Here is a 10,617-nt window from a genome sequence, read left to right as displayed (position 1 = left end):
AACAATCAGAAAATGTCAAAATCATATTACAATGTAATTAGTATGTATATGTATATAAGTAACTAATAATAATACAAGAATCAATATAAGGTTAAGAAAATAAAAAATTATATATATTAGAAAGGTAAGAAAAACAAATAATTAAAGGAAAAAATTAATATAATTATAAATTAAATAACTAATTGATTTCAAATATATTAATAAATTACTACAAATATATTGGTGATGAAGATTAATATCCAATAATACAAATAGGGTATATCGAATATAAAGAAAGTAAGAGATTAATTGAGATTCTTTAACATATTTTTTTTATGATCGATAACATTTTTTTCTATGATCGAAAAAAAAGGGAGAGAAGGGATCCTAGATAATAATAGTTTTGTTGAGTTAGCAAGTCAAGAAGGTTGGTAGTATGGCAAATATTTTGAAAAATAGAATAGATATGGGTAAGAGCTGGGCAATCTAAGAGAAAATGCTTTTCACCTTCAACCCTCTTAATATATATATATATATATATATATATATATATATATATATATATATATATATATATATATATATATATATATATATATATCTGTGTGTGTGTGTATATATATTTGTGAATATCTAAATAAGTCTTAATATATAGAGATTAATATAAACTAATTTTTACATATTAATTACCTGGTATTAATATATAGAGATTAACATTTTAATAGATATATTAATAAATATACTACTAAATAGCCAAACAATTATCAATATAAACAAAGGTAATATATATATATATATATATATATATATATATATATATATATATATATATATATATATATATATATATATATATATTTTAATCATATAAAATCATGTAAAAAGTAATGAGTATCCTACTATAATGTTATTAAAGTTAATATAGAATTAAGTATTTACGGTACCAAAATAAAAGAAAATCAAAATATATTAGAAAAGTCTGCAAAACAATTAATTAAAAGAATAACATATTATTATTATTATCAAATTTTAAATTGGTGTATGAGACCCCCTTGTTTGTGGGACAAGGGAGCCACTTCAGCAATTTGACTATTAGTTCTACGAAGGCATACATACTCTACCCCGTCTAGCTTTGAACCTGTAACCTCTTAGGAGGAAAGACATGCTCTTAACCATTTAGATAACTTACCACAAATATATTAATACTACAAATAAATTAGAATGTAGGTTAATAAAAATGAAAAGAAAGGATTCTATATAAAAATATTATCATATGGGTAGCTAAATATTGATAATCCGTACTTTAGTACAGGAATCCCGGCTAGCCCTTCAGGTATTCCCCTACATTATTCTCCCTTTGGATAGAGGCCTCAAATACCTGGGATTCAAACTGAAGCCTACTTGCCAAAGGATTGCAGATTGGGTCTGGTTAGTTGCCAAACTGGAGAAAAGACTCACTGGCTGGAGCTACAGATATCTCTCTAGGGCAGGCAGATTGGTTCTCATTAAATCTGTGTTAGAGGCTACCCCGGTATTCTGGATGGCTCTTGCATGGATACCGAGGAACATTCTAGGGCGTCTACAGTAGCTGTGCAATCGATACCTCTGGAATGGGAGTCAGGATAAAAGAATCTTTGCCTGGATTAGCTGGAAGAAAATATCACTACCCAAAAAATGGGGGGGATGGGGCCTCAAAGATCTAACTGATTTCGCTATGGCACTTGCTGCCAAGATGGGTTGGACCTTATTAACCAGCCAAAGCCTATGGGCACATGTATCCTATCATAAATACATATGGCCCCAGAATATTATGGACTGGGCTAGATTACCATCTTGGTCGGCAAAGGGTTGCTCATCAACCTGGAAGGCCTTGATCCATTCCCTCCCCCTCATTCGTGACCACCTAGTTTGGAGAATTAATGATGGATTGTCAGGCAGGATTGGTCTCGATCCGTGGATCAACAGTGGGGGCAGACACATCCTCAACAATGAGCTCATCACACATCTACATAACCGCGACATTCGGAATTTCGCTCATATCGCCGACCAGCTTCGCACAGACATTTTTTCCCAAGCATGGAAATCAGCCCAGCAACTGGACCTCCCCCTGCAATGGCATCAGGAATGGAATAATTATATCTCTGCGTTATCTGAATCACATATTCGCATCAAACAAGGTCCAGACGAGCTCATATGGAGTATAGCGGATCATGGTCTATACACTCCAAAATTTGGTTACAGAGCCCTCATATCTCACAAAATTCCTGATCCAATTCATTCATGGTGGCATCTCATTTGGAAGCTAAAGGCTCCACCTCGCACCAGATTATTTTTCTGGTGTGCCCTCAAAGGTATCGTCCCCACGGGCGAATATCTTACCCGCAGATCCATATATGGACCCTCCTGGTGTATCTTTTGCAAGGCTGCTACAGAAACCTCGGATCACATTTTCCTAAACTGTCCTGCTGTACAATCCCTTTGGACCAACATTCGCACACAATTGGGCATAGCAGGGATTTGGAGTGGGGATGAACTTTCGGGCGCGTGGACTGCATGGACGCACAGTCACCCGGGCACCAAACTATTATATCTCCCCCCCGTGGCAACATGGTATACCTGGCTTGCGCGGAACCGTGCTGTCTTCGAAGATCAACCCGTATCATGGACCCAGGTTGAAGCCACCATTATCGCTGCGTACCAAGAATTGCCAGACCCTCCTCCGCCTCAAGCCAGGATGATACAGGACATGCCCAATATTGACAAATCGACCCCGTGGGCCTCCTTCGACGGGGCTGCAAGCCAAACGGGATGTGGAGGTGGTTTCGTGTTGCACATAAATGAACATCACAGATACCTTGTCAAAATGGGATTTGGAAGAGGATCTAATAACTATGTTGAGCTTTCTGTCATCCGGAACCTATTGCATTTTGCACTAACACACCAGCTCTCTAATCTCAACATATTTGGAGACTCAATGATGGTCGTTAACTGGATCAATAATGTCACTATATGTCATACACACACACTTAGCAATCTATTACATGATGCTCTCACTCTCAAAGCAGCATTTAATCATTTCTCTTGTTTACATATTTACAGAGAGCATAACAGCGAAGCTGACAAATTATCCAAAGAGGCCTCGTTACTTCCCAGAGGCGATTGGATAATTGTGGAGCTGAATGGAGCTGAAGAACACAGATTTTACCACAGGCCATACATAGACCTGAGAGAACTGAGGGACAACAGTCCCGATCACTGACAGTTTTGGATAATATATTTTGACATGATGGAACTGTAATTAACTATGATTATGTTGTTTATAAATGGATATTTGTGAACTCGAATAGGCTGAACAGCCATACATATGCATATACCCAGCACAATTTTGTAATACTCGTTGATACAACACCTTGTGAGGTGATTTTGTATGAACATTACAGCAATGCCAATGGCATCTACCATATGTAATTTTCAAATTATTAATGGAAATTACTGATTTTTCCAGTGGAAAAAAAAAAGCTAAATATTGATAATTATTAAATTAAGGTAATTAACAATCATAATAATTTATTGGATAATTAATATATTGAAGAATATAAGTAAAATTATAGAAATTCTACCTTTAAAAAAAGAGGAAAGGGATAATCCAAAAAACAAAAGAGATTTAGGGATAGGTTAATTTAGCAATATAAATTAATCATAGAAGGGGAAAAGATTAAAAAAATGGTAAAAGAAAGGAAAGGGGAGGAAGAGGGGAATGAACAATTTTGAAAAAGAAAAACTTTTAGGAGGAAGCAAATTCAAAAGTAACAATGGGAATCCAGTTCTTACTTATTTTCCAACCATCATTTTTGTTGAGATTTCCTAGTGTTTTTCAATTTCAATGGCTTCCCTAAAAATCCTACGATGATAGTGACCAATTTTGGCAAGGATCTTGAAAGTTTTCAATGAAAATGTGGTGCTTGTTTTTCTTAGCGTGCTCTGCTAGAGAAAAATAATGAAATTGACTATGTTTAATATCAACCATATGTTCTTGAATCCTCATTTTTATGAATCAACATATCTTACCATCATAGAGAATGCCACAAGAACACGAAATTAAATAAACATCTTTCATAGTTGAAGAATCAACAAGATCTTTAACTAGCCTCAAGATACTAAGTATGGTGTTCATAGAAACTTGATCAAATAATCAAATATGGTGGAGCATAGGGGCCAATTAATCAAATAGATTGGGGCCAATTAATCAAATAGATTGGGGCGTATTGACTGGGACTTGAGTGGAGCATAGGGGCCAATTAATCAAATAGATTGGGGCAAAGAAGGCAGTAAGAAGTTTCCTCATAATGAAAACCAGAGAGACTAACGTCCGTATTGGCTTGACTTTAATGAGAGAAAAAATGGGGAAACTAATGCCAAAGATACAGAGACATATTCAGAGGAAATTTTAAAAACGATTCGAAAGGTAAATAATGTCTACAAATTATTATAATTAAAATTATTTTGGATGTTTAGAAATCATTATAATTATAAATATTATAAAATAAACTTAACCTTTGATTTTCATCTTGTAAAAGTTTGTTTATTATTTTCAAGTCCGTGACAGTGAAAACCACGGATGTTTGTGCGGCTTAGCCAAGAAAAATGCGAGATTGGAGAAAGACAAATTCCATCATTCCATCGTCCAATACACGCTAGACAAATTCCATCGTCCAGTACACGCTAGACAGAGATATGGATTTAGGAAATCTCTAGTGTATTGACTTGGACTTGAGTGGAGCATGGGGGCCAATTAATCAAATAGATTGGGGCAGAGGGGCAAAGAAGGCAGGAAGAAGTTTCTTCCTAATGAAAAGCAGCTGTAATGAGAGAGACTAATGTAGTCATAGACCTGAGCTGTCCGTAGAGCAAAGGGGCAAAGAAATCGACTCTAGTGGAGCAGAAGGGGCAGAGGAACCAAAAAAATCGGGGGAGTACAGTGACGCTGACGCCGTAGAACATTTGTGGCAATAAACGAAGAAAAAGGTTGGAATAAAGATGAATTCTACGCAGGATTTCTATATATATGGAACGCAGTGATAGCTAAGAACACACAACTCAGAGCATTTGAAGTATTGTGTAGTGCGAGTGGTAGAAATGGATCTTCTGGTGATGTTATTGCTGCTTCTGTGCATGGCTGCCTCTCTGCCTGCAGCGACGTCTATCGATCACTCGGTGTGGAAGACATATTCCCATTCTCTGCGTCGGGTATATGCAGATCATCATCAAGATCTGTATTCCCGTCCTCGTCATCAGGGAGCTGAGTTATATGGCCACATGCCACGTGGATTCACTTCTCTCCCACGTCACTCTGATTCTAAACGAATAGAGGAGGAAGGTGATCAATTCATGGTGTCATCAATGGAGGCTCGGGCTCAGGATAAAAGCGACCTCGATGCTCTTTTGTCGTTCAAAAAGTGCATCGTATATGATCCATCTGGTATCCTCTCCAACTGGACGGCAGAGAACTCCCAGAACTTGTGCTCGTCATGGTATGGTATTCACTGCCGACATCATACCAAGATAGTGGTCGGCATAGACCTTTCGTGGAGGTTCTTGGAAGGTACCCTTTACCGCAACCTTATAAATTCACTATTTGATATATTTTTGTTGCACTCTTTCAATCATTCTTTCTGATAATTTTTCCATTCCATTTGAATCATTCTTTCTGATACTTATTCCACAGGAAGAATTCCAGCCAAGATTGGCCAGCTTAAAGCCTTGCGAGCACTTGACTTGAGCGGCAATCAACTCTCAGGTTATTTTCCGGTGGAATTGGGCAAGCTGCAAGCGTTGCGAGCACTTGACTTGAGCGGCAATCAACTCTCAGGTTCTATTCAACGACTTGATTTATTTTTGTTGCACTCTTTGAATCATTTTTTCTAGATTGACCATTGCGAGCTCTTGACTTGCTACAATAAACTCTCAGGTTCTATTCCAGTGGAATTGGGCAAGCTGCAAGCGTTGCGAGCACTTGATTTGAGCTACAATCAACTCTCAAGTTCTATTCCAGTGCAATTGGGCATGTTGCAAAAACTAGAGTCCCTAGCTCTAGACGACAACAATTTCACGGGCAGTATACCACGTCAGTTGGGAAATTTGACACAGCTGAGACACCTCTCATTTTCTCGTGACAATATGAACATGATGGCTTCTATTCCTTTCGAAATATTCCAGCTTCCCCTCCGATCTCTTTCTCTTGGCCTTCGCTTAACCATACCTAAAGCCATTGTGAACTTGACCTCCTTGACCGAGTTAGAGATATACGGAAATAGTTTCACCAACATACCCCATGAAATCGCCGTTTTGAGTAATTTGACGAGATTACTTCTTAGGGATAATAACCTCACCAGCATACCCGCCCAAATCGCCAATTCCAGTAATTTGATGAGCTTAGAGCTTTTGTCAAATAACCTCACTACTCACGTATTTAAAGTCATTGCTAATTTGACCAAGTTGAACCATTTGACGGTTTCTGATAACATGTTTATTGATAGTAGTCATGTAGCTATTTCCAATCTTACGACGACGCTGATAGACATAGACTTTGAATTGAACAAGTTTATGAGCAATATTTCTATATCTTTTGTAAATTTGATTCGATTGACTTCTCTATACTTCCGTGGAAACCAGTTATGTCCTTCTCAAAACAATTTTAATGATAGCATTTCTATAACTTGTAGTGATTTGACTCGATTGACTTCTCTAGATATTTCTCGAAATGGATTCACTAGTAGCATCCCTATAGAATTTGTCAATTTGTCTCGGTTGACTTACCTAGATCTTTCTGAAAACAAACTCACCAATGGTATCCCCCTGACCCTTTCCAATTTGACTCGGTTGACCTCCCTAGATCTTTCTCAAAACGAGCTCACGGGTAGCATCCCTATGACCCTTTCAAATTTGACTCGGTTGACCTCCTTAGATCTTTCTCAAAACAAGCTCACTGGTAACATCTTTGTGACCCTTTCCAATTTGAAGCGGTTGACCTCCCTAGATCTTTCTCAAAACAAGCTCACTGGTAACATCCCTGTGACCCTTTCTAATTTGAAGCGATTGACCTCCCTAGATCTTTCTCAAAACAAACTCACCGGTAACATCCCTGTGACCCTTTCCAGTTTGACTCGGTTAACCTCCCTAGATCTTTCTCAAAACAAACTCTGGTAGCATCCCTGTGACCCTTTCCAATTTGACTCAGTTGGTCTTCCTACATCTTTCTCAAAATCACTTCATTGGTAGTATCCCTGTGGATTTTGCCAATCTATGTTATCTTGAAGTTCTTTCTGTCTCAAAAAACAAGTTGGAGGGATCATTTCCTACTAAGATTGCCAATTATACTTCTCTAAGGGTTTTCTCTGCTCATTCTAATAACCTCTCAGGGACGTTGCCTGCATCTTTGGCTAATTATACCCAACTTCAAGTATTGGAATTAAGCAAAAATGGATTCACAGGGGAGCTTCCTCAATACTTTTCATTTTTCCATGACTTGAGAATTTTGAGCCTTGGCTATAATAGTCTACATGGTTGTATTCCTCAACACATCACAAATCTCACATATTTGAAAGTGTTGGATTTATCCAACAACAAGTTAAGTGGAAGAATACCAGTTCATCTTGAGAGGCTCTCTGGTTTTGCAAATATACCAAATGTTGATGATGATGAAAGTGATGCGGATTTAGAAATTAACATGAAAAGATATGAGTATACATTATTATATTTGTCATCTCAAAACACTATACTTGATTTATCTTGCAATAATCTCATAGGAGGGATCCCTGCAAGCATAGGCAATATGAATTGTTTGCGACTACTGAACTTATCTCATAATCATTTGGAAGGGAAAATCCCTGCATCTTTTAGTAGGATATCCACTTTGGAACAACTGGACCTGTCAAACAATAATCTGAGTGGATCAATTCCTGAACAGCTCTCCATTCTACATGAGCTAGCCATTCTGGATGTTTCATCAAACAATCTTTGTGGCCGAATCCCAACAGGGACACAATTTTCCACTTTCAATGTATCTTCATTCCAAAAGAATAAGTGTTTATTCGGTTGTCCTTTAGATTCATGTAATACAAATGAAAGACAAGCAAGAAAAGGTGATAATGTTATTAAGAGTAGTAGTGCAAAAGTGGGATGGCTAAGTCGTGTGGATGAACATATGTCATTAATAGCATTAGGGATAGGAATAGGGATTGGAATTGGGGAAGTGGTTGCTATATTTTTGTTATGGGATAAAGCTAAATTGTGGATGGTACTCCCAATGATGCCAAAGCCCTTTTTTGGGGTGTATCGATTCCCTACATAATTAAAGCTTCCTAATATCAAAGCTTCCTAAGTCACACTTTTTATTATTATAAATCTATGTATGTTGTTTTTGTTTATTTTTAACATATTTATACTATTTTATGTGCATGGTGCTTTATATAAATATAAGTGTACTAAACTTCTCATCTATATATCTTCTATAAGTTAATTTTTGGTCTTTGTTAAAAATACAAAATTAATTCTAGATATTCATTTTATGTACAATGATAGTAACTTGTGTTTATTTCTATCTATAATATAAACATAAATCCGTTTTATAAACTTATTTCTTAACTTTGAAAGGTGTTTACATTCTTTGAAGGAAGTGTACATATATATATATAATTGGAAAATGAAATCATATTTATATCGATATTAAAAGTTAAATAAAAAATTAACAAAAACTATAAATAATAGTGTTTTTTTTTAATTTATTTAAATAAAAATTTAATTAAATATAGTAAATACTTAACAAAATCTCACACAAAATAGATTAAATTAAAAATGTGTTACTTTCTTTATTCTTTTATGGTGGAGGGGGAGAGTTTAAAAAGTAAACTATATGAAAATATTTAATGTTTCAAACTTATAATTGAACTAATACATTTTTCTAACTGCTAGCTTAGAAAGGTTTCTAAGGTCTCTGTATGATCATGAGTTGTTTACATAAATATGCATGGTAGCTTAATATGCTTCAACTAACATGTTATACACTGCAATGGAGAAATGTGGTATTCATGTTGTCATTGATGGGATGTCGTATGTGGGTTTCTTCATGGTTATTAGGGGTTTGGAGGGCTCTGTTTTTACTAATATTGTCATAAAATGCAAAGCTATATTCATCGTCATTCATGGATGCTTTTTGTGCTTAACTAGATTGTTATGGATTGTGAGTCCCATTGTCTGATATGTTTTGAACATTATGGATGCCTATTTGTTTAAGGACTGTGATTGTCATCGAGAAAAAGGGTTATGATTAGTGTAATGCATGGTAACTCAGTATATCTAATAGTATTTGTTTTGGAAATTCCTTATGATATTGAACGGTGGTTTTGTACATGAGTTTATAGATGGATAGATTTATGGAATGTTTGCATTGGAATGAAGGTTTCACTTCTATTATGGTCATGTTTCTCAATATTTCTTGATGCTGAGGAAGGATTTGAAAAGTCCTCAAAGTCCATAAGACTTCCAAGCCCAAGTGTTGTGGAGTAAAAAAATTCCATACAAGTAAAATAAACCTTGGTGGAATTATAAAAGAATTCAGGTTTTGACGAATATCAAAGGAATAATGTGATCTCTATTTAATTAAATGGATTATGGTTTATTAACACTAATCCATGTTGGACTATCCCTCCCAAGTGATGTGCATTGGTCACTATGGAGATGGGGCACTAATGACAGAAGTCAAGGAATGGGAATATCCCTATTACCTGACGTGATTTTTAACATTGTGCCATGAAGGAATGGTAATGAGAGTGGGCTCAATAGACAACAATATGTATGTCCCAAAGGATGGTAAATAAAAGGGAACATAACAAAAAATGAATAATTACATGAAGGGGTGAGGTTTTGTGGGTTCTTTTGGCTGGGTTGAGGTGGTTGATGGCACATAGGTTAGATGTGGTTGCCATATTGGAATTTAGAGGATATGGACATGGACCCAGCACAGTGTTAATTTGACACATGGTAGTTAGAGAGGGTGCTTTTGAATTTTGATTCTGTTGAACCCAACTAATAGGTGGTAGTTGGAAAGGATTCTTTTCAATGTTTGTTTGACTGAATCCACCTAATACATGGTATAATTTTGTGATTCCACTTGGCATGGGGATGCTACATGTTGTTGACGTGGAGTCTACATGACCAGGGGACATGTCACTCGAAGCTTGACTCTCTGGAGGTGTTTTGCAGTGTTTCTTTTAAAACGTGGGTGTGGTAGAGAAGAAACAATACAAATATTTTCCTATTTGCTCACATAAAATTTCCTCGCATTGTGGTGGTTTGACAATGATAATTTCCCAAATGTGAGTGTGCTTTATAGAAGGCACATGATGAGACTATGGCCATCATCTAATGCAAAACTTCCCATCACACTATTCAAATTCTAGTGCATAGCTTCGCTCCACTAGGGCACAGTGGCACTATGGGCCCAAGATGATGTGGAAGCACCTAAGAAAATGGGTGCAAACTAATGAAGGAATTAGACAAGAAAATTCCCTTGCAAGTAATGTGAAATTAACCATCACACTATGGATGTTTGAACTAGAAAATTCTTAGAAGAGTGACATG

The 10,617-nt window shown here is 36.3% G+C and overlaps 1 protein-coding gene across 1 annotated transcript; it reads left to right on the top strand.

Annotated features, from left to right (window-relative positions):
• The first annotated feature begins 1,789 nt into the window (after positions 1 to 1,789).
• LOC149198280 (uncharacterized) lies at positions 1,790 to 3,238 on the top strand. Its single transcript, XM_089408989.1, has one exon. It carries the CDS (start codon positions 1,790 to 1,792, stop codon positions 3,236 to 3,238), a length of 1,449 nt encoding a protein of 482 aa, XP_089265115.1.
• Positions 3,239 to 10,617: the final 7,379 nt, after the last annotated feature.

Source organism: Pinus tabuliformis, chromosome 2_2 (assembly GCF_031772625.1).
Source record: "Pinus tabuliformis cultivar Carrire ecotype Pingquan chromosome 2_2, CPIR1, whole genome shotgun sequence".
Lineage (NCBI taxonomy): Eukaryota > Viridiplantae > Streptophyta > Pinopsida > Pinales > Pinaceae > Pinus > Pinus tabuliformis.
The sequence above is the reverse complement of the archived record's forward strand: the minus strand, read 5'-3'. Positions and strand labels throughout refer to the sequence as shown.

Coding starts and splice junctions, on each gene's coding strand:
- LOC149198280 (XM_089408989.1), top strand. CDS start 1,790: ATGGACTGGGCTAGATTACCATCTTGGTCGGCAAAGGGTTGCTCATCA.